Source organism: Anopheles coluzzii, chromosome 2 (assembly GCF_943734685.1).
Source record: "Anopheles coluzzii chromosome 2, AcolN3, whole genome shotgun sequence".
In the NCBI taxonomy this organism is placed as follows: Eukaryota; Metazoa; Arthropoda; class Insecta; order Diptera; family Culicidae; genus Anopheles; species Anopheles coluzzii.
Window position 1 is genome coordinate 1,325,890 of NC_064670.1, and position 25,613 is coordinate 1,351,502.

Below are 25,613 nucleotides of genomic sequence, written 5' to 3' on the forward strand. Positions count from 1 at the left end.
AAGATATCTTTCTCCTTTTTACTTATGCTGGTGTTTCTCTGCACGGCTTTCCAATCATGCACGCCCGTTAGTCTCGTTCAATTTATCTTAATAAACATCTTTTGGTGTGATGGTGCGACGAGAACAGGGTTCAAAAAGCTCCAACACTGAACAAATTGTGCCAAATGGTTTGGAGCTTTGATTTAGGAAACTTATCGCCCATCGGAACATCGGACTCAGAATGTCTAACCGGTAAACGACGCATCTTAACTGCACTCCCACCATCAAAGCTTTCTCGGGTGGAATTAAAAAAAGCTTTCCTTGGCACCGACTGGCAAAGCGAAAACAAATACACTTAGTGTGTTTTATGGCCGCAGTTCCCTATAGGCGCGGGTTGAAATGATGATTCCTCGCCCGACTTTGTGTGACTACAGCCGAAGGGGGGGGGGGTGGAACCCTGGGGCTGAGGCTCATCCACAGTGTAAACGAAATTACGCTAAGTAATTAAGGCGCCAGCTTAACGGTGAAGAGCCCGGCCCCAGGAACCGGGACATTCAAAATATTGTTATAATGTATTAAAAGTGCTGCAGAAAGTGGTGGTGCGATCTGTTTTCGCCACTTTCCGGACAAACGGAGCACGGCGGCGGCTGCGGTAATGTTGGTGTTTAAAGATGAATGATTAGCTGGCGATGAAATTAAGCAGACCGGCCCGGAAAAGTGATGATAATGTTGATTTTGGGCGGTGAAAGTATATTTTACGATACTTATAACGACCGTACCCGACACACTATGTTGCTATGATAATCGAAATCGAGAGAGCGTGAGAGAAGCGGCAGTTTAGACTCCCACCTTCCCTGTTTACGACACAATTAAATGGGAAGTTTGTATTCTTTCATGCTGCACAAACAACGTACGGAGTTTGGCTTGAAGTCTCTTATCTTACTCGTACTCTTTAATGGTCTATGAGCTAAAGGGAAAGCATTGCAGCGCAGTACTGTGAAAGCCATTTTGACGATCGGTTGGACACACTCTCCTGGACGTTCCAATTTAACAGCTGAGTTCACTTTCAGTACCAGAAACCACGAACAGTAAAAAAACACACACACCATAGAGCCCGGACGAGCGGATATACTTGTCCTGCTAAAGCACGAAACAGCTGGCTTTGGGCTAAAGCTTCCGCTCGACAAACAACAAATCCCACGAGGCTTGCACTGCAGATCCGTGAACGTCGCGGGTCCAGCGTGCTGCAAGGGTAATGGGTGGAAAAACGCGAGATAAAACGAACTCCCAGCGCATGGAGCCATGGAGTTGGTCGGGTCCATTGCTCGTACGACCTGGGCTGGGCTGTTGCTGTGCGCTCGATGGATGCAAATATCCGCACGAGATAACCACCGTAAGCCGTTGCGTGACTTTGTTAGAAATTGAAGATGATTTTTTGGGCAAACTTTATGGAAGCAAACGGGGAGGAATGGTGTTTACAGACACACCAGATGCGAGTTGAGCACCGGTGGTCGGTGCCATTTCCCGCGATGCAGTTTTATTTTACTCCGCTTTAGGTGCAAGGGTTATCTTGTGCGTCGTTCAGCTTCCATTTTCATAAATTTAAATTACCGTCTCTGGCCGGCGCATGGTTCGATTCGGTGCAGTTTCAATGCGAACTGATGCGCACACCTGCTGACAGAGGACGCTCGTTTCGGTGTCGTACGCAAGGTAAAAACGTAACCATTGCGGTCGCTGGCCGATATGCGCTCCCCGGGGTCTGTTGGTGTCGTTATCACCTTCTCAGATGATTCACCTTTTTGTCGAAAGCCACACCCACAGACAGGTGTGACGGTATGAATGTGGTTTATTTTATCCTAAAACCTGCTCTACATCATCAATATTGGAAGCAAAAGAGTTCCAATTCCTTTCCAATTGGATATTTGCATTCCTTACGGACATGTCCCGAGCGCAGAAATAAAACGTGTAAGAACGAAGAAAGCCATTGGCCAAATGTACCTCGCAAACACACCGGCAAACATTCACATTCAGCATCCACACGGAACAAGAAAAAATAGGTGCGAAAAGGGGTGGATGGCCACATCACTTATTAAGCAATTTTTCACTGTCGGATGAAATGGGAAACTCGGAATGGGACACGTGTTGGCAGATCGATGGAATTGCGTCAACCACAGCGCGCCACCCAACCCATCGGATGCCATTTCGGTCACACTGAAACACTGCCTGTCACCTTTTCCCTTTCCCACTGTTGATTTTATGCCCTTCCCTCCCCCTCCCCCTCTGTCATCACATCACACGCTCCTGCACAAATCGAAATTTCGCAATAAAAATGAAGCGATTACATCCCGGGCACTGCGAGGACCGGGGAACGGGCACCGAAGGTCAGCGACAAATTGCGGTCGTTACAAAGTGAACCCCAATATTACTTTCTTGACAGCTTCCGGGAAGCGGGGGAAGGATTGGCATTCGAGCGTTTTTTTGTGTGTGTGCCGTTGACCCAAAAGTCGAATGGAACGGACTGGCAAGCCACAAACCGACCTGTCAGCATCCGGCGCGACCCTAACGCGCCACGTTTTCTCGCTCGTGATGGGTTGACCAAAAATTGCACCTCCAACGCAGCGGGGCTCGATTCGATTTGTCCACCAGGAGGAAGCATTCCAAGGTTCATTAGCAGCGTGTAGGATGGTTTGCTTTTTTATCACAGAGGGAGCAAGAAAGAGAGAGAGAAAGGGAAGCGGTGTAAATGTGTTTTCATGTGTTTCCACTTGCACCGGGACACGCCAACCCCAATACAGCTGACACATTACAATTTTTCAGGCAGCTTTATCCCACCGACCGGTAAATGGCACGAAGCGTTATATTGTTTGGCAGTTTGTTTCGATTGATCGTTAAAGATAATATGGGATGGGAAGGGAGTTTCGTAAGCCTAATTTAAGCACCCGCACATTCTCCGTTATTGTGGGTACATTTATTTTCCTCTCCATGACGCTGCGAGTAAGAGATTTTGCCTTTGCCGTTCTCAGGACACTCAGTGACATAATTCAGCAGCGATCGAAGCGACGGCGGCAAACGGCAAACAGTGCGGAAATGAGTTTAGAATGAAGCGGAAACACAAAAGTCAAACATTAACTCAACTTTAATAGAACACAGCAAACCGTTTACACGAGCAAGCGTTTATGTTTGCTCGGCGCTTCCTCGTTACCATTGTGTTCTCGACATCGACATCGTGGTGCCATTATAGTTCATTTATTGTAAAGTTTGTGTTCGTTTTTCCCACATCCACCCATTTGCTGTGTCGTCTCTTACTCGACCAAAAAAAGAGACGAAGCGAGAGTAAATTGTTAGCACAATCGTTTGCCAGTCGAACGTTGCAAATTACAGATGGTACTCCAGCTGGCTGAATTGACTTGAAATAGCACTTGCACCGTGGAATGTTTCGTAATTAAACAGTGGTGAAATTGCTTGCACTTTCTCCACTCTCCCTTGCCACCGGTTGGGAGCGATGGAGCGATGGAAAATGGCGAAAGCCAACCAACACCAAACACCTCTGGGAGAGTTGCTTGTGTGGCTGGGAGGAAGTGCTTTGGAGCTTGCCAATGTAACAAAAACGGAGCCACAGGAGCAGCCGTTTTTGGGGGCCAAAGAATTTAAACTATGCTGGATGGTATGATGCTTTGGCCCAAACTTACCCTGCGGGTAGTTGCTGCACGAACAGCGGTGCGGATTCGAGCGAGAAATGGAAAATTGAACATTTCATGTTTTCGCCAAAGTAAAAGTAAAAGTAAAAGTTTTGCAAAACGACGTGTTTCTACGTGTAACCCAGATGCTGGTGTCCCAGACCGGTTAACACTTGCCGAGGTGTGCTGCTCGGAAGGGCGATTAACCTCAGGTGCGTTTGCCTGGTGCTTGAAGCTGCATTTTCGAAGTCCACTTTTAACCCAACTAAACGACTCAACTCTTGAAGCAAGTTAAAGCCACTCAACAAGAACCAACTCGATTAAATTGAACTCAACCTAATGGAGTACGGAGCCGGCCTTTTGCACTGGACAGTGCAGGCTGTTTACAATGCGCATCTAATTGAAGCAGAAAGAAGCGATAGCAAACATTAAAAGCATTATTTTTCCACCAAAGAAACTAATATCTTTTCACCGGGTGCGACAAACGGAGGCAACCGTGTCGGAGGACCGCCGGACATCAAACGGAAACGGCACGTGGACGGCAACGCATCAAAAGGACGAAGTGAAAAAGGGCATCATAAACGTAATAGAAATTTATTTTATTAGACTTTGGCCAAACAGTTCACCCGCCGTCGCCGCAGCGAGGCGAGAGGTTACCGTGACAGTGGGCGGTGGCGCTGGTGGTAGTACATTCATCCACCCATCGGACAGTTTCGGTTTTCCAGTTTGCTTTTCTAACGTCGTCGTCTGCCTTTGGCACAAAAATACACACACAAACACACACACACATACACCCACGGCCCAGTTCCGATGGAAGACAAGCAAACGGTGACAAACAGTTCGCAAAGGGCCCGACATGTGCCTGACAGACACGGCACAACACAGCGAGCGAAAGAAAATGGAGCAAAATACACACAGTCATGCACATACACACACACACACACACACAAGGGCGTCGCAAAAAAGTAAATCGTAAAAACGGTTCCCCGAAAATAAAAAGAGCGTGTGATTTATGGTTCAGACACGGATTAACGTATTTTGCCATTCGCATCGTTACTTTCTTTGGACGCTCTTTTGCTTTGGCGGCGAGCTCAGTTTCATTCCTTGCAGGGGCGTTTTTGGTTTTCCAAACCATCCCCCTTCTCCTGGTGCTCCACTTGGCCACCCATCGTTTGATATTTCGTGTCACACGAAATTTAAACCTCCAAAAAGTTTAGCCAACGCCATAATTGTGGAAAGCGTGGAAAAATTGGCCTTTGGAACTCCCGGAGTCGGGGGGGTGTCCATCCCGTTGGAAAGAGAAAACAACCCCCGAGGACGGACAAACCACACGAACCAACCATTCTCAGGTTACCGTGTCAGATGCAGCCCTCCTCCTCGCGAGAGCAGAAGGTACACGCGACAGCGAAACAATAAATATTGAAACAAGGTCGTAAATTGAGACAAGATTTGCACCGATGGCCATTCGGTTTCGGGGCGTTGTATTTTTTTTTTTTTTTTTTTTTGTTGCTGCTCTCAAAGCGAACCACGAGTCCATTTTAGTAAGAAAAATTAAAATACATGGCATCGGTTTTGTTACGCTTTCTTGGAAGAAGCTAGAGCGAACGACTCTCGAATGTCATGAGCAACCGCTCACAGTACAAGGTCATTCCAAGGCGGCCCCAGCACCGCTGGAACATCGGTTTAAGTTTCTTGCTTTTGCACATCGCCCCATGGACCAAGAAACTGGGTCAACTGGCATGAAAAGACTGCTGCATCTAGTTGCTGTATCGAGATTAGGCAACGGCAACGTTTAACGATCGGTACGATGGTACACTCAAACGCTTCATTCCACACACTCACTCAGTGGTCATTAGCAAGTCGTTAATCGATTGGCACGTCATTGTGAACGTCGCTGACGAGCAGAGCCAACGGTTTCGAGGAAACCTTTAATGTTCGCCAAGGGTAGATCGATTTCTTTTCCCAGCCAAAACACAAATGTGTGCCAAAATCAACAATATCCCAGCACTACTACTACTGCTACTCACACACACACACACACACACTCACCGTCGGACTCGAGTAACGGATGAATCTAATTAAGATCTTGCTTACGCTTGACAGTGTACCTAATTCCGGAAGCTTCCACTTTATACGGTCCGACAGCAGTCGAAAACTCGGCAGCGGCCGACGGAACACGGACAAATATGCATCCCGGTAACAGATGTGTTTTCCCTCTCGAGAGACACTAAATCCTGCCGTGCCGTCGTTTTTTAGGGGAAGGGGGGCGGGGTGAAGTTTTCCCATCGCTTTCCACAGCGCGCGTCCTTTCCGGGGCATTCCGGAGACAAAAGAGCGACACTTACTGAACCGGGCAAGTGGGCATCCCCGGGAAAAGGGTCATCGAAGCGTGTAATTAGAAGAGATTCGAATTTGGCCAGACGGAAATTGGTGCTGGAAATCTTTGACCCGTTCGCTTTGTGGGAAGGGCAATGGTAGAATGGGCGAACGGGCTCGTTTGGCCCAGCTTGCACGACCTTGAGCGAAACGACCGGGCAGCACACTTCGTTGCTCAAGGAAACGCCCTGTCCGGGCAGCGCTGCAGGTTCGCTGCCAGATTGGAAAGTGCAACAAATGGTCACAGGCGAGAAAACATTTCAAGCTGTAATTTATTTCATTTGAGAGGGAGAAAGAAAGGTCGAACGAAACGAGCGGACAGCTGCACAAGACAAGGCGGGAGCGACATGCCTGACATTCGTAATTAAATTTGAAGAGAGATGCTCGCCTGGGACCTGCTGATGTGATTATCGCCTCATGCCATCTTGTAGTTGCCGCCCTTGTCTTACTTTTATCCTTCCGTGGTTTCCGCGTATGACGTAAAGGGCCGGTTGAAGGAGACCGGAGACCGATTCTTGAGTGACACTTGCTTTCGCACTCCTTCCGCTGGCCCACTAACCCGCTCCCAGACCCACCGGTATCGTTTGCAATAACAAATTACACCGATAACGATAAAACGTTGCCTATAATGAGACACCCGAACGATGCTTCTGCATGTGCGTCTGTGTGTGTCTCATTATGGACAAAGTCGCAAGAAGCGGTTGCTTGAATGTACATTTGAAACAGGGAAACAGGGAAACAGGGGGGGAAACGGTTCGCTTCGGATGGCGAATGTTTTGAATAATGAAGCAAGTCAAATCTAATCATGTTGACGGTAGTGCCGGCGAGCGCCACGCCGTGCCTGCAGATCGCCTCCTTGCCGTAATCAATTTTAAATTAGACACGTTCTCATAAAAGCCAACCGCCGACGCTCAAGGATGCTGTGCTTGAAGGGGAAATAAGAAAATCCAGCCAAACTCGTGCGCCCGCGTGTGTCAAGGGGGGCTCGCGGGCGCTCTCCACGGATAATGGGCACGAAGCCTTCATCTTTAGCATGTGTCGGGAATGGGATGCTTACGCTGGCAGATGCGCGTGAAGCACACTGTCACTGACTCGATAATTACCCTTCGGGCGCCCGACACGCGTTAGCCTCGGTGAAAGCACATTCGCGCGCGGCGCCCCAAGAGGTTGGCGAAGACTGGCAGCAAGGAGCGTGCTTACAAGCACGGGAATCAATGTTTTTGCTCTTGTACCGGGCATGTGTAATCTTCTTTTAAGTACCAGATTTAACGCAATTTAGTACACCTGCCGACAGCGGGCTTCGGGATGGTTTCCTCAAGGACAGCTCGGGGCTCCAAGCCTGGGCTCCAGGTGGGAATGGAAAACAAAGAACGGAGCTATGTTCAGGACGAAGCTTTCCCTTCGGAAGAGTTTGTGTTTAGATTGTTTTAAAGTGAACATGAGCGGGAGCGAATGAAAGGGCAAAAAGGATTCAATGTTCGGTTTGGCAGGAATGGGCAGCACAGCAAACCCGGCCCGACCCATAGGTGAAGCATTACACACTTTAAGAACAGATAAGCTTAGTTTGAATGTTGTAAATGCCATTTTGTCACGTCGTTTCTGCCAGGTAAATGCAAATTGCGAAAAAGTACACCGACGTATGTGTTGGGCGTGCTTAGATGCTTACGCTTGCCGCGCGTGGTACGAGCGAACACAATCGAACACAAAACGGCGGTAAAATGAACACCACCTTGTGTGTTTAGCGGTGAAACTTAATTTGAAAGCAGTAATGAGCGCATAAAAATGATAAAATTTCTTTCTCTCTCGCACCATCAAAGCACCGACGAGCGTCACGTCACGCCCCGAAGCTGTCAGCTTCTGTTGGACGTCACGCGCTGCTAGGTCGCTGCTACGTCGCTTTCCATTGCGGGGCTGTGATTTGGTTAAAATTCATCCTTAGCTGAAATTGTTTTATTGGCCACAAATTTAGTTATCTCTTTGCATGGGGAAAACTTGAGCCCGAGGACAGGAAACTTGTTTCGTCCGTCATCCAGGACCGAAGGAGACCGGGGCTCCTATGTGTGGGTTTTAATTGATGTAGCTTATGGTGAAGGCGAAGTTCAGGAGTTCTGGGAATGCCTTTAAAGTGGATTCTTCTTCGCAAACGTGTCGAACAATGAGAATCGCGTATTTATGCATATGAGTTCGCAGTTCGTTTTCGTTTCCGCTGGCGTGTTTCGTGATAACGAACTGAAGTGTGACGGTGAAGACCACCCATAAACCCATTCCGATACGATCCGAAGCACTTCGAGAGCACTTAGAGATAGTGCCGGCAAGTCATTATTATTAATTTAATTAACACAAATAACAAATGGTAGTCCATGATAACGACGGGCGGTCATGGGACTTCGCCGTGGTTACTTCTCCAGCCATTGGTATGGCAAGAAGACCGATCCTTTCTTCGGGTGCCAAAAAGTTGACCAATTTTTTAACGAGTTATTTATTCGCCCGCCAAGATTTACGGTGCTTGTGTGCTTGATAAGAACAACAATCAACACCTCCCAACCGTCGGCTTTTGCAGTGTTGCTTTTTCGGTGCCCCGCACTCCCTCGGCACGGGTACATTTTGCGGGACGTTAAGCTTCCGTGGGGCGGGCGCCTTGGAAATCCGATAATGGGCTGTTGATAATAGAATAAATGAACTGCGAAGGAAGTTTCGGGTGGACCGGTTTCTTTTTGATTGGGCTAGGGCTTGCCAATTTCCCCTCTGATACGCTCCTTCGTCAGGAGACTTTAGCTGTGGGTACAGGATGCCGTTGGGAGCCTTTTTTTTCGCCTGTCGTTGGTTCATTTCAGGGTTCAATTTAGTGTTTTTTCCCTCTTTTCTTCTCATGCCCACCCAAATGGTGGTGGATTGTTTTGAGCACAGACCCGCCGGCGAATGCTTCCGAGGCGTGAGCGTGTGGGAAGAGTTTTAATCCATGGACGCCACCGTGTGGCCGTGAGTTGGCCAGGAGTTTTGTTCGGATTACGCCCTCGGTGGCCAGTTTGAGCGAGTGGAGCAATTCGCTCGTAAAACGTTAAGTCCCAATGGATAATTCGTTTCTCGATTCGTTTCGTTTCGTTGCACGCTCGTCCGTTCGCTCGCCGGGAGGGGGAGCCTCTGTGACCGGCGACCGGTGGCCACGAATTCCGACAGAGCCCGGCGAGTGTGTTGATGGTATGCGGTGGCAATTGGGAAACTTTTCAATCGTAACGAATCGCCTTTTCGCATCGTGTTGCCATCGACGCCTTTTTTCAATTAAACGATCTCGTCAGTTCGATCGATTTTAACCTCCATCGCGCTAGCTGGCTGGCTCGCTGGCTAGCCGTTTGCTGGCGAATGGCTAAACTTTGCCCGTTCGGAAGCCAGAATCCGGCCAACTACGCCCGGGCGACGGCATTTTCCCCCGGTGGAAACCGAATGCGACGTAAGCGCTTTGTGGTTGAGCAGTTTCGGAGTCAGCGTAATTCGTTCTGCATTAACATCCGATAAATTTAATCCTCTTTCAAACTTTCCCGCTGCCCCGGCGGTGGCAGTGTGCTCTCGTTGGGTTTTTTTCTTCTTTGTCTTCTTCTTCTTTGCGTTCATTGTGCGAGGAGTCGTAAAAGATGGTATTTTGTTTTAGTGCAACGGTCCCGGTTGGTGCCGAGGACTCATCAATTCCGACCAATCTAGAGTGACTACAAGCTTTTCACTTCATTCCATTTACTCTGGGGTGCGCTTTGAGTGGGAGCTTAAGAGCGGCTCCAAAGTTGCACTGTGCACGGGACGGGAGATGCAAAAACTTTTACATTTTCTCAACCCCGGACTGCTGCAACCGGCTGTGAACGGACGGACAGATGAGGGGAAAGTTTTCCGGCAGCACCAAAGTGCCGCGGATTACACGCGGTTACATCACTATTTACCGCTGCCATGTCATAAACGAGCGCTTGCGAGAGCCAACGTCAGGAAATATGTTAATCCAACCGTGCTCAGCTTAGAGCATCGTTCCTTCCAGCACTCACAGCGGGTGGCAAAAAAAGGAGAAGCGACAAAACGCCCCCTCGGAAAGACATACCTTGTATCAATATTTTGATTCGTAATCAAATACCGACCGGTGGATAGAGATAACAAACCTGCTCGTCGGAAACTCACTTTCCGGGCGTGTACATGTAGACGGGCCTGTGCGTGTGTGTGTGTAAGTGTGTATTTGCTAGGGCGAGGTTCAAAATGTGCGAAATATGCCAGAGCGTACCGAAAACGAGCCCCTTTGCAGGATATCCGGGTGGAACGGATAGAACCATCGCCGTTTCTGAATGCCTCGAGCCACCTTCACGCACATCGCGTCTCTCGCGTGCTTCAGGCGATGTTTTCTCATCAAATCATCGTTTTTATTGTGCCCTGCTCCTCGCCGTAATCAAACCTCGACATAAATTTCCTTTCGAATTCTTCCCCGCTACGATCCCCGCTTTGCTTCCGTTTTGCCACCGCCACCGAAGGGCAGATGAAGCTCGACGCGCTCGTCCGACTTGCGATGATGTAGCGCACACTCAAGCATTCCCTCGGGTGATTGATTTCAATCAATTTCACCGCTCGTTACCGACTGTTTCGAGTTTCGAGCCATGGGCAGTACTCGTACTTGGTTCGGGCATCTCTTTTTTTTGGGGAGGGTGGAAAACAGCACCACACAACCACCCATTGCTCGGTGGTCCACCCGGTTTTTAGCCGAAAAAGGGCGCGATCCCACCCTGTCGGCGGTTCGGGTACGTGCGAGCGGAAAATGCGTAAATTTTGGACGACGGTCCTTTCGTGGCGGTTGGTGCGGATTAGTATCCTTTCAGGATCCACTTAAGACTCCATTCTCGGCCTTACTCCGCTCGGGCCGATTCTGAGCAGGGCGGCTTACGGGGGCGCATTTTCGCTGATCCAGATGCACGTGTGCGAAGGCAAGGAGTGTGCGAGCTCGTGCCTCGGATTAGAGCGACTAACCTGGGAACAAATGATGAACAGTTCCAACAGCTCCTGCCTTTACCATCCCCTTTGTAGCTGCCGCTCTTATCGGGACGTGTAAAATAAATTTCCATTTTCAATTATGTTTGCGTTTCGCTTTTCTCCGCTACAGTACGTGTCGCATCGAAAGCCGGGAGACGCATGTCCGTTCCAGGCAACCGTGATCATCCGGGCGGTTCCGATGATGCTAACGGGGCGAAGGTTCAAGCTGTGCCCAACATGTGCGAAGGCATTGGTCGATCATCGCTCGGCTGGGATGAACTCAATCCCTGGATTCGCTCTGCTTATCAGTCTGGTAAACAACGATATCCACGCTCACTCTGCACTCACACGCCGGAAAGGTGCGTTAGGGACGCGCGTTGGTTCCGGTCGGTAAAAACCTGGGACACCAACGAAGCTATACATCGACTCACACTGCGTGGGGTTGCTGCGGGAGGCAGGACAAGGGTTTTCCATCTCGACGATTCGGTCACGGAGCTTGGAATGTTGATTACTTGAGCAAATTCACAACCCATCCCATCCAGAGAGGCAGATCACCCGTTCCCCCTATTTTTCAACCCATTCCACACACACCAAGAATCGTTCATCGTAAGCCACTGGTGCGAAGGAATCTTTGTATAAAAAGCGAGAAGGAGAGAGAGGAAGGCATTTCCCTGAGGAGACCAGGTTTTCCCATAACCCTATTCTTCCGACAAGATTTCTGCTGGAAAGAAAACTTTCGGCATTCGGGGTTGTTTGCGATTGTTTACCCAGTAAATGATTACCAAACAGTAATCTGTCCACTAAAACAACATGACGTTGTTGCGGGTCAAGGAGGGGTCGAGCAAGAGTAAAGGGAGCGTGCCTGTCCGCTTTGGCTGATTAAATTAAGCTTGGGATAGCCAATTACAACAAGCCATCGTTCCCGCTGGAGCACGACGACAGGCGCCGGGGACGAAAAAGTGGCCACATTATCATGGTCGGGAAGAAAAACAACGCCGATACGCCGATGCTAATTAATTCCCAGGGTTTTGCCACAGTTACGGGCAAGTTGAGGTAAACTTTTGCTGGCCACATCACCGAACATTGGGCTAATTGACCGTTTGCTGGTGGTGGATTCGTGACAACCTTTTCGGGGTTCCTCCCTACGGTACGGAGCGGCGGTGTTTTGTGTTGCTGTTTGCTGTTGTGTAGGTGTGTTTTGCTGGCCGGCCCAAAGACAATTGGAGGAGAGTGAGTGTTTGGAGCTCGGTCGAAAATCTAGTCGATTTTTCAAAACAGCGTCCTTGTGAAGCATTTTTCTTTGAGTTGAATTTGGAACAAGGAAAAAAAAGCTGAAGATGCCTTTTCCCGCCGTATGTAGCGCGCCCGGTTCGGTCGGTTTTGGGTATTATCGTCATCAAAGACGTCATTAGTTTTGTTTTCGGATTTCCCGACGAGCCTATTAAAGGCCGAGTGGAGAGGTTCGCATTTAAATACGCTGGCAAATGGTCGGTAAGCCGGGCTTCGGGGGAGCGCTGTGTGGGCTCAGGATGGCAGGGTCGGTTGCTCGTTTGGCAAGCATTAACATAATCTCACAAGAGGATTCGTACCGCTGGGGTAGAGCAAAAACAGCCCAGTGTGGGAGATATGGGCACCGAGAATTCGAAGAATTAGGCAAGCCATCATCAACATCGAGAGTGCTGAGCAGGGCCGGTGGGCATCGCCGGGGGGGGGGGGAGCCCGGAGGGAGGAGTCACTTAAGTGACTCACAAAAACACGAACCACCTCTTACGAATGGGTTCAAACACGCCTAGAACGCTCTTTTTTGTACCAAATAGGGCAGAAAGTGGAGGTATTGGACGGCATTATTTATGCTGGCTTTACCGTTACACTCGCCCATTAGCGTTGCCCACACAGGCCACACACACACGAGCATGAATGTTCAATGCTATTATGAGGACGATTGAAGCTCCAGCAACTGGAATAGATTTGAAGCAAATTGTTTTCGCCCCGATCGATTCCGGGTTTGATAACACTCATCAATCATGGCAGCCCCACTTGGAGAAGCAGTGTGACAACTGTATGAAAAACACATTCCATCATTTTCCTTGAGAGCTAAATCAGCTGCTGAAGGGGGAGAGCCCAACTAAGTGAAGAAAAATGATCCGCCCAGTATGCTGATTTGCGGCAATGATTCCGTCATCTAAAAGGGCAATATTAGCATGGAGATGATAGTTTGTGCAGTTCGCGAATGATGAAATTGACACTAGCAAATGCTTAACTTTTACTGGGCAATACCAGCTGCCACTCATTCGCTCAGCTACTCAGATGGAGGATAACTTTCATTTTTCCCATCTTACGAATACGCTGCCAGGTGTCAACTTGAATTTTGCTCTTTCCGGGGTTCACTGGAGGTTCCCTGGTATGCCTACGCTGCCCAAACTCACTCTAGAGCAGGCTCTCCCCAGCTACCTTGAGATGTTTTATTCATCACCAAGCCACCGTGATTCAATGCGGGCGCTGGGACGGGAATTTATTCTTTTCATTAGACCTCGACGGTCGAAGCCAAATCACACCGGCAAGCAGACAGGCAGAAGTCGAATTGATGAATATTTTACCACCATTGAAACGGGCGGTGTGACACCAGTGCTCTACAGTTTGGTGCGCCCGGATTAGGCAGATCCACAATTGATGAAAATGCATCAAAAAATTATAATTTTTCAAGCTCATTTTCAACTCCAATTGGAAGTTTTCGCCCGCCTGAGCCTATCAATGCGGTAGCTTGTGTCTAACAAAAAAGACGAGGAAGATACAGAGCTAGAAAGAGAGGGAGCGTGCAAGGGAACGTTGATAAAATCTGCTAAAATCACAGACTCGCTGGAATAAGAAATGGAATACGTTAACAGTTTCTCGCCCGACTGATGAAAATGCAATGAAAAACTTGCCCAATCCATGCCGCTCCCAGATGGAACTGTGGTCTTATGGTAAGTTGGCGAGAAAATTTATCAAACTCTTAACCTCACAGATTTGAGGCTCACCCGGGTGTTTTTTGTCCACCGTTTCGGGTCGACATAATAATGAACCACGTTCGGTTGCGGGAACCCGGGCCCGACGCAATGCGACGTGCAAAACCCCACGCCATCCTTGGCATCGTTATCATGTCCGTTTAATCCTTGCCGAAACTGTGTCGTTCCTCGGCGAGGGCACATCGAGGGTACAACAAAAAAAAAAACGTGGACGAAAAGTTTGTCGGCAAGTCATCAATCAAAACCGGACATAATTGTATTTGAAGGCTGCTCGCAGAAAAAGGGATCAGGGAAGGGTAAAGCAAACCCCGTAGCCTCTGAAAACTTTTCTTCAGCTCAGCAGGGTTCTCTCTCTTTCTCTCTGTCTCTCTCACTCTTTTTCTATTCCCTCCCGGTGTTATGCAGCTACGAACCCGTGTCGGCCTAATTACTCTGACCGTGGTTGCGGAACATTATCTCTGTACACGGTCGTCTCCGTCTCTGGGGAGCTCTTTTTCGGATAGCCACTACCTTATCTCCGGTCCGGAGTTTAGCATTGGGCCGGTGCTTTATTTGTGCGTCGTTGGGCACTTGAGCCATTCGATCTTGCTCACACTCCCGACACGCAGACCGTCGGCCGAATTGTGCTCGAGCGGTTGCAAACTCGACTGAACTGTCCAACCACTTCCGACAGATGATGCCAGCGATGATGATGATGATGATGGCGGCGATGGTGATGAAGATGATGAGGACGATGATAACGATGATCCTAAATAATATGCCCCGACGCACGGGGCTGCAAGGCAGCGAAGCAAAAGGGAAAACCCTCGCTTACCACGCTCTGGTCGATGATAACGAACTGACAAGCTTCCGGCCACCGAAAAAGGCGCTTGGCTCGGTACGGCTGGCCAGCAAAATACTGACACTCTCGACCCCACTCTCCACTACCAAGCGCCAGTTATTTGGGCGAATTATCCACTCAGCGGGTGGCTCCACTCAGACAAGTGTGCTGGAAACGTGGTAATTCTGTTTGCTGGTAAACGTTACAGTCGTACCACTGGAGCCCGGAATGGGACGAGTTGCACAGATGGGGGGGGCTACAAAATTGAGGGAAATTTAATTTTCACTCCACAGGCAAATTTACCTCTCACTGGGCGAGTGAGATGAAGGCGTATGAGGTTGGGGCCTGTTGAATTCACCCTAATTGACAGATGTGGAAATTTAAAATCATCCAATTCGATTACTCGCCATTAGCGAGTGACCTCCGCTCAGTCACTGCGTGTCATGGGGCCGTCGGACCAAATGCTCAGTCTCTCACATTCAAACACACACAAACATACAGCGATCGACTTTGAGTGTTGCAAAGTTGCAAAGTGGCAACAATGTACTGGCAACTGGATCGTTTTCGTGCGATCTTGCCGGGCATTGGGTCGTTCGGGCAACACTCGTAACACCTTGGACCGCCGACATCATGATCATCAGTCTTGCTAACGACGTCTAATTGACAGCAAAATGAGCTCAAAAATCGTTTATGCACAGCGGTAGCTCGGTAGCCAGCACACAAACACACACACACACACACACACACACACACACACACACACACACACACACACACACACACACACACACACACACACACACACACACACACACACACACACACACACACACACACACACACACACACTTCCGGGAGGATTGATTGTGAAATCTAGCAAATGGAGGTAGCGCAATGATAAAAAGAGCGGCAGAAATAAAACACAACTTTGTGCAAGTGTGCTAACGTGCGGGGAAGCGTTTCCACTCCACCGTTTGACTCGTAACGACGACTACGGCACCGGCTACGACGGCCCAACGACGGCCAAGGAATGCCCATTTTCCGCAAATAATGGCGCCGACGTGCTCGTTTAATTCTTCTCCCCCTGTTCCCGTCGCGGGTGGCGCACATTCGGGCAAGCGTCGTTTTGCATTAGGCCATGGGAAGTTCTAGTTTCCTGCCCCGTTGCCATTCGGCCATTCTTGGCCAGCCTGGCAGCGCTAAAGAGGAGCTAAAGGTGCCGCGTACTGCGCTATAAAACGAAACTTTACACCCAAACCCCAAAACCGACCAGACAGTGGATCACGTTCCAGGCTTCCATCAATCCATCCATCAAGCGCGCGCGTGAATGGAAGCGGGAACACGGTCCCCTGTGTAGTGGAGCGGGTTGATTCCAATTGCGCTACGGCCCAGGAAATGCAGGGTGCGCTCGTTACTCGCGCCCGAAAAGAGTGAGAAAACCCTCTGAAACGATAAAACTAACAAACAGCATAAGCGCAGTGGCAGCAAATGAAAATTGGTGCAAATGCACCCAGCTTCGGTCCCGCATCCCGTGGCACTGGTCTGGAGCAACTGTAATTATATGGTCTAGCCACTGGAGCAGGAGCCACAAAACGAGTCACTACTTCTGAAGCGTGAAGTGAATCCCTATCCCGAACCGGTTAGCACTCGAGGCGGGGAATTAATTATGCAAATCATTATTCATGGAAGTGAAATGAATTACGCCGTTTCGCACTTTCCAGCGCGAGCGTCCGCGTGCACGCTCGCCCGTCCGTCCGTCCGTCCGTCCGTCCCGTCCAGCAACGGACCGACTTTTCTGGACGTTGCTGGGTGGGCCTTTTCTGCTATCTTGATTCTTTCGGCGCAGCGATGTCGATGCTAGAAGCTGTCGATGACGGAATACCGCACAACAATACAGACCAGTGAGAATGGTTGGTGTGGTTCCCGTTTTCGACGAAGGGAAAGATCGCGCCAATGGGGGCAGAGGTTTGGGGTAAAATATTTATGTACAACCCGTGTTCCTGGTTTCCGGGGTTTTCACGGAAAGCAAATAAAAGATACGCACCAAGCGTGACTGAAGTTTCGCCCGATGGACGCTCCGATACGCCAGTCCGTGCCGCGTTTTCCAGCGTTTGATCGAGCTGAAGAGGACCCACTGGAGCGGAGTGGGAGGGCCACACACTCACACGTGTGCGCGCTCTAAATGATGTTGGTGCCATCAGGCGGGTAAGTGACAGGATGGACGGTTCATAAAAGCATGTCCAGTGGCGAATGCATTAGAATGAACAAGGGCCACGAGATCGCCCACTTCCCAACCAACCTTTGTGCGAGTTTCCCGCGCTCGGTCAGTGTCCTATGCACCAATTACGGAGGCCTTTGTTAGTGTGTGTGTGTGTGTGTGTGTGGGAGGGGGGGGGGGGAGGGGAGCTTTGGAAGAGAAAATATAATTTATATCGTTATTTAATGACCTACCGTTCTATCGCCCTTGTGCTTGACGCGACATTTCAGAACTGCTGTGTCGTCCACGACCGTCGTAACGTTGCGCGAGTTGACATCGTCAAAGTACGGCTTTTCGGCTGGCCCTGTCAGCGAGGACGACGGTGACGCGAGTCCTCCAGCGACCAGGGCCGCTGCGGACGCCGAGCCCGACGATGAGGCCGTGGACGTGCCGGCGGTGGCGTGCTGCAGAGAGCCCGGGGACGCTGCTGACGCAATTCCTGCAACGGGAATGAAAAAGGGGTTAAATTAAACAAGGATCATTTAGAGAACGTTATTTGCAATGGCTTTTATTGAGCGCTGTGGCGTGTTTTAGGCAAATTTTCGTATTGATTGTTGCAAAATTCTTCATTTGAAAGTATTTTGATGAATCGAAGCACCAAACTCGAAACATTCCTGACTTCATTTTATTTAATCAACGTAAAATATTTGCCAGCATATTTTTCCTGGATAATTTACCACCATGATCACAAAACAGCTCCCTTCTGCAGGATGCTAATTAATCCTAATTTAATGCCATCTATCGAACCAATTACTGTAACCCTCGTGTCAACGGAGCATATGGAGCAGCACCGAGTGAGTTTATAAAACACAAATTGCAATAACAATCTCGAGTTGTTACTTTTGACCTGGCATGTTAATTGATAATATGTAAATGAATACCAAACGAGGCTGATAATGCTGCTTCCTAGAAACAAAAATGGCTTTAATTGTATCCAGCACGTGGAAAGCGGCTACTTGGAATGGCGCTTTGAGTAGAAATTTAAAATCTCAGTCACGTTGCTTAGCACTAAACACCTCTTTAGCGGTTGGCACGGGGCAGAAGCTTACCGAGTTTAACAGGGTGAAATATGTTACCAACAGCGTTTCAAAGAGTTTTTTTTTTTCGAGCAGTTTCTTTATTCCAATTTTTAATCCCACTTTCCTTGGCTGCTTACAAATCCAGGGCAAAAGAAATTTGATTTTTGCCGCAGAGGAACGGCGCGCGGGAAGCGTGGTGTACCGTGCAGAATGGTTACGCGCTTGGCGGATGAATGGATAAGCGCAACAAATAAAAGGCAAAGTTGTTTCGCCATTTTCATTACCCACGCACCTGCGAGGGAGTGGTTATTATATTTTCAAGTGATTTCTTCATCATGAGCTACACAGAAATATTGCCCCCTTTATGGGTGGGCTTCAAACAACGGGCGTGTAATGTTTCGTCCCTGTACGAGCCACTTTCCGCCCGCTAACGCCCGCTCCTTGGTGAACGGGAACTTGATATTTTAATTAAACTTGCCAATGCCTCTCACAAGAGCATCCTCCGTTGGTGAGAGAGAGAGGGGAATGCGAGAAAGCGCTGAAGTTGGGGAGATTTTTTTATAAACATCACGTTTAATGAATTAATTTGCATATGTGGCCAGATTTGTAGTCTCAACCACCCTCTTTTCTCCAGCTTTTCTCCTAAGGCAAAAGTACATGCAGGCCTCGACGGGGCGACCCGCACTTCACGGTAATAAAGGTGTTGAGTTACCGGTTACTGCGATGTTGTTCACCGGAGCCTACAGCCTACGATTTCCACCACGAGGAGGAAGAGGAGAAGGAGTGGGCAAATGGCACCATTTTCAGCGTGTGGTCAGATGCGAACGACGACAGTTGGCGAATGTTTACCTTGCGAATGTGTGGTCGACTGGCCGTCGGAGCACATTCGCTCGGGACCGCCGTCCGTTTGCCGAGTTCTGGTGTTGATTTTATGTTGCGCGAGCATAACGCCTTGCTGCTGTTTTTGGGCTGAAGCAAGACGACGCAAGCATATCATTAACTTTGTGTTGCTTTAACACATTTCCATTTCCGTTATAAATTATGGTAAAACAAACACCATAAAAATAGGCAGCAGCATCCCGTAAAACAACCTGTAGCAAAAAACGGGAAAGTAAATAACAGGAAGCTCCCGTCTGCGCAGCGCAGTATTTTACAACCAAATGCTGTTCCCATCGATTGACAACACTCTGCTATGGGTGTGAAACAAGGTGTACACATTATTGGATGTTGATTACCCTCGTGCACTCCTTTATGGCGAACGGTGGTTTTATGTTTGCTGGTGTGTTTTACCATACCACGGCCACACATAAACGGGTCACAGCAGGAAGTCATTAGCGCTTGAGACCCACAAAATTGGGTAACAACTCCATTTAATTGGCCGTCCTTCAGGGCTGGCATCATAAGGCACCCCGTGAAATGGCTTTCTCATCTTGAGAACCGCCTGGATGAGGCCGTTGCGTCTTGGCACACGGGGCAATAATCGGGCACGACTAAGCACAGGATCGTTGCAGTTGACCTTGCTTGAACCTGAAGCTCCGGGTGCGTCGTGCTGATCGATCGAACACGCAAAGGCACCGTCGCAGATGGAGTGTGTATTTATGTACGTGTCGCCATGGTTACCGTTATGGGGTGGAAGTCGAACGCTGCGCGAGGAAAGGAGAAAGTAAGCGCGTTGGCCCTTTGATTTATGGGCCAACCTTGCAAACAACACGCTACTTATCGATCATTGGCGGTTGTGAAATGGTCTCACGTTGGTTAACGATGCAGCAGAATGCTCTGGCAGTGGGGCGAGTTATGGGGCCGGGCGGGCAGCTTGCCAAACGGGACGCATGTGTACGTACACGTGTAAGTCGGTTGCCGGGACAGAACAATTCCCCGTTCCCGTAAGGCGTACGCTGTCGTCAAACGACGTTCATTGAATCCATAAATAAATATTGCATCGTAACCCCGTTGCTTCACGACCCCGCGCCGGGAGGTCGGTCCGTTCGAGCGTTTAAACTTAATTTGCCCATAAATAGGCAAGCGCTAAGGCTGCAGAACGTCTCAAGTGCCTTGCATCCGGGGACGCAATACACACACCCACACACACATAAGCCAGGCGAAGCATGTGTGGCGGTGGCGGGTTTGCAAATGTTTTGAGCTTGAAGCTCGACGCTTCGAAGCTCAGCGAGCCGTAAGTCCGGGAGAGGCTGTGGATTTAATGTCACATAATTTAATGGTAGCAATAATTTACAGGCAGATTTTCCAGCCCATCGAGGCAATCGGGACCGGAACCGGAAGTTCGGGTCGTTTGCAGCCGATCGACGAGCTGCTGCAATGGCGGCGGACCACTTCCGGCGGTACAAGGCGGCCGAAAGACGCAGAAGAAAGGCGTGTAGGTAGGTGTGGCAAATTTATGTCCGTTCTTGTGCATGGCCAACACACCCGAAGGGCTCTAGTCAACGCCTTCGTCAACAAAGCCATCCGCTGGTTCAATCCTTTTTCCGGCGAAGGAGTGCTCAAGAAGCGGTACTCCAAAACTTTCATTCAACGAGTGATTGACGGTGGCGTCAACTGTAGCGGAAAGGAGGGAAACACCTTCAATAAAGATGTGTAGAGAGAGAGAGAGATAGTGATAGAGCGTGGTAAGGAAATGACGAAAGGTGGTAAAATTGCACCATTTTCATTCGAGTCGAATCGGCAATCAGGGAAGCGAAGAAGTTTGCCTAGATTGCGTCGTCTTTTTTCCGGTTCATTCGGACTTTGCTAGCTTGTGCCCAAATATGCCCCCCCCCTCCCCCCACTAAATGCCCTCCCCGGCTCGTCTGGCAAATAGAGCCCTCGCCGTGCCGAAATTTTCCCCGAAACACGTCGAGCGTAATTAGCACGGAAATTATGGAAAGTTTTTCATTTTCCACATTCAGCAGCTTCTGTTTCTCTTTTTTTTGTGTGTGCTTAATTGCAAGTCTATTTCAGCGGGGCAAGGGTGGGAGGGAAATAATCATACTACTCAGGTGTGTTTGTGTGTGCTGGTAGCCTTTGCAGGTGGGATAAGAGCAGAGGGTTTCCGTCTTGCTCAAGAATGGACCGGTTTCTTCCACTCTCATTCCCTCAGGCAATGCTCAAACAATATAAACTTTTGCCTGAAATCAAATTGCTTCATTTCGTTCAGCTAGCGAGGTGCAAGGTAAGAAGTGCTTTACTTAACGCAACCATCGAGCGTTAATGGAAAAAGATTTCTCGCAGGAAAAGCTGAATGGTTTCTTCCGCCAGCACCTTCATTATTCATTGTTCGCTGTTGTGGAAAGTGTTCGGTTGCAAGCGTGCACGTGTAAACCAGTGAAAATTTCTTCATAAAAGTGAAAAATTTGTATACAACCCTGGCTATAGTGCGCACAGTTACATGTAAATAACGCACGGGCTGTTCGAATACGCACGTGAAAATTTTTGATAACAATAATACGCCTAGAGGTTGCTAAAAATATCAAAATAAGCGATCCTTTCAATCCGTGTCAGTTCATGTGAGCTCGATTACCAATGTTGATAATGCTTCAGTGTCGCTGAAAGGCTCTTTTAAATTATGTATCTCAACCTCAAAACAAAATACTGCCCATACTCGGTCCCGCTCGCTGTGTTTATTTAATTATCTGTTCAGTGATTAACTTTTCCTTCCACAAAACAATCCAACACACAGCAAACAACCACCGAACATGAAATTGTTCTTAGTGAGCCATTCGATAGAGGAACTGAATTTGTGGCGAATAAAAGGGACGTGGCGCGCCATTATCGTCTATTGAACCTTCTCTCTCCACAACCCATGTTGCATGGGATGAATAATGAAAAACTGCTGGCCGATACACCATTGTCTCCGATTTGAATGGGTTTGCGGCACGCAACTGCAGCCTGTCTGACCCTACAACGCTCAATACATAAAGTAGCGAAGCGAGTCAATGATGCCACACTCCCTCTGCCGAACAGACGACAGAAAGCCTCTTTTGCCAAACCGACGGTGGACGGTGTTGTGACGTAGCAATCGAACAGGAAACGCCCGCACTGGAATAACAGCATAATAAGAAATATTAATGATACGGTGGATGGTAGCGGAGATTATTCTTTCCCTTTTGCTGCCGTTTTCCCCCGCAGCCGGTCTATTTGGGTTTCGATGGGCCACATCATCCACCTGTCTATTGCCTGCCTGCCCGGCGATCGTGTGTAAACGCCTGCGATAGTAAGCCACGGAAGTGGAAAGGATTTTTCGAGCCGACCCCTCTCGAGTGGCCCAAAACGGAGCGGAAGCGGGAGTGAAAAATGTTTATTACGTTTGCCCGCTTAATCGGCCGAATGGATGCCCGCCGGGCCAGACACACTCATGCAGGCGCATGTGTGTGAGTGAGAGAGAGAGAGAGAGAGACAGAGCACGATAAGCGGTGGGTGAAAATAGCACCGCTGGGAACGGTTTAATCGTGCAGCTGGCAGGAGCCTGTCGGCCGCGGCTGCCGAGATTATATCCGGCAGTAAATGAGATATTTTGGAGAGCGTAATTATTAATGAAACTCATGCGTGGTCGTGCTCATTTCGTGCGCTGCCGGCTGTTCCTAGGCCGTCTTGCATCCCGGAATTCAATCGGGTAGGATTTGCCGCATGGATGATGATGGAAAGTGAGCTAAGAAAATTGATTCTAAACTCACTTAGTCTCTAATGTGGTTCCTGCACACTGTCTGAACTATTTGGGAAAAGCGCATGTGGTATGAGATCATCAATTTCTAGACATACTGAAATACATTCTTACAAACAATCTAACAAATGTTCAAGTGAACCCGTACAATGAATGCATAATTGTTAAATCTACTCTTTTGCTCTTGATTGTGATTGGAAAATAGGGTAGAAAAACTATCCTTCCTCAGCTCCATGGCTGAACAACATTCCATGGCCCGCGGCGCACGATCCGGCATGCTCTGGCAATTTCATTCAGCCCGTTTGCTTCTACAAAAACACTCCACACTTCAGGGCAATTCACTCGATATACGGATGAAAACAATCTGACAACAATTCATCACGGCAAAGCGGGAACCGAATCCCAGAGAGAGAGAGAGAGAGAGAGAGAGAGAGAGAGAGAGAGAGGTCCGGACTCGTACCGAAAGGAAAGCCCTCTTTGAAGGTACATCGTGCAAAGGTGCTTCACAACAGAGCTTTAGCTGCAGAGTGTGTGCTGGTTTTTTCATCTTACGCTGTCCAAGCTGTCTGGAAGCGCTAGAGTGTAGCCGCCCAGCATCAAGCATCATCGAGCCGCCCTACGGGAAGAGAGCTGGCTGGAAGAGCTCAAACTGTGAAACTAGACTCGATGAAGCTATTTATCCGAGTGGCATTCGACATGCATCGGCGCTGGCCAGATGGATGGTCAAGAGGCAAAAAGCACCGGCCCAGAACGCTGCAACGCCCCGGCAGTGTATCGATTTGGAAACTTTCATCAAGACTGACACGGGTCCGGCGAACGTTGGACGTTTAAACATTCATGCCGTTCTCGGAATGAACATTCCACATGAACGAGAGTCCAGAATTTACAAAGATCACACCACTGCTGGGATACGCAAATTGTGCACCGAGCTCGTCGGACCTTGGGTGGAATGATGAGTGAAAACAAAGCTTGTGTGTGGGTGTGTGTGTGTGCGTCTGGTCCCTTTTTCAGGGTAGCAATTTGTTAGCATACGGCACTGTGTGGCATGGAAAATGTTGTGTTTTCAGGAGATCTTTTTCTTTGCATTCGGGCCTCATCGTCGGGCGGGCAAATATTGTACTTGTGTTTGACTTTTTGATTGACTACGAGTGAAGGAGTTTTCTTGGAACGCAGGAGGTCACGTAACGTAAGCTCAAGCATCAGCTATGCACATGTGTAATGCTTTGATTGTTTTTATGTGGAGGACAGCTTTTGAAGTCCCAGCAACAAAATACATACCCTGTTGTTTCTCTGTTATTAATGATAAGATAAACTTTCCACAGGCGTAAGAAATTGAACACAACTGGTGGTCAACCACCAGCAACTTTTGATGTACTTTGACCCAATGACCATCGGTATGTTTTCCCAAGGGACGGCTGGGGGAGTCTCCCTGCCTCATTTGATCCGCTCAATTTGTCGCCCATAACTCGGTTCATATCGAAGCATAATCTTTTGCAGCATCCAGCACCCAAGAGACCAGCACCACCTGCTGCATCGGCGGGAAAGAGAATTTTCAAAACCGGCAAAGTTTCCTCACATACGTCTACATCAACTCCCAGAACCACCACCAACCCTTGTTTGTAATCAAATTTGGTCGCTGACCTTTCCCACCGGTTGCTGCTGATGATGTTCGTCATTTAAAATGAGTTTCTTGAAGAAAGCGTTAGAAGATCGAGGCTAAAGTCGGCCGACTTGTGCTGCGTGTGTGGAGCCATTCCCACACGCTGAGAAGAAGTTGGGCCGGGTGGATAAATTCAATTACAAATTATTCATCCTTCTTTTCCTCTGCCAGCCTGCGGACGGCTTCTTACGTTGGTCCACACAACAAGGACACAAGATGTCGTTGCACGGCCTGAGCGACCGGCGATGGCTAATGTTTCGTGCAAATCTGCACCAACATCATGGCAGCAGCACCGGAACGAGCTTCGATGTCACGTATTGATCGTCTTTTATCTCGGACCTTTGACAAGTCAAAAGGCCCACAGGGAGTCCTGCGACTCCGCTTCTTCTCCCACTCTCCACAGTCACCGTCTCGGGCTTTGAAGGAAATTATTTAATTATTTAATCACGCCACATGAAGACCAGCCTCGCCGGCAGACCTGCAGGGAAAACTTTCTCGTGCAAGGGCGCCTCTAAGCTGCAGTTGCTGCGTTGGCTCATTCATAATTTAAATAAATTACACCGAAATCGCTGTAAGACGGCTGCAGGGCTGCAGAAACTCGGGCAGTGCTTTCAGCGTTGTCGCTCTACGGGTGTGGAAACCATCAGCACTGCTTGCCGGGCTGCGTTCACGTTGCGTGAAAGCAAAGTTCGAACGATGCAGTTGGTGAAAGTTTTCGGGAGGGCGAAATTCATCTTCTGAGAGCCATTCGCTTAGTGCAGGACGATGATAGGTAGCCCGGTTTCTTACTCATCGACGACCATCGCGGCAATGAAGCACACGAAGAACGAATCTTGGCAGCAAACTTTTCCCTCGGTCCTCTCTCTCTCTCTTTCTCGTTTTGTGCCGAGCGTGGCGACCGTCTGCACTGGTGATCTTTCATGTGGCTTTTACACTCAGCACACACAGGGTAGGAGCAGCCGGTGGCAGGTCACAAATGTAAGGATGATACCGTTCTCACAGTAACAGAAAGGATAAAGTTTGGTGTGCATCGCGTGCTCCGAAATGGGTGCAATGGCCCGGCATCACCGGCGGCACGATCACTGCCCGTGTCATAAGATAGTTTCGGGGGACTCGCAGCGAGAACACACCTTGCCACACACCTTGCGTGAGCAATGTGTGTGTGTGAGCAAGA

At 49.0% G+C, this 25,613-nt stretch overlaps 1 protein-coding gene across 5 annotated transcripts in view; it reads right to left on the bottom strand.

Annotated features, from left to right (window-relative positions):
- Positions 1-25,613, bottom strand: part of LOC120951972 (uncharacterized) — a 66,763-nt gene that overhangs the window by 31,800 nt on the left and 9,350 nt on the right. For all 5 annotated transcript variants that reach the window (XM_049605389.1, XM_049605388.1, XM_049605387.1 and 2 more), the window contains exon 3: positions 17,301-17,545. In XM_049605389.1, coding sequence (XP_049461346.1) covers positions 17,301-17,545 — 245 coding nt within the window. The remainder of the gene's footprint in view (positions 1-17,300; positions 17,546-25,613) is intronic.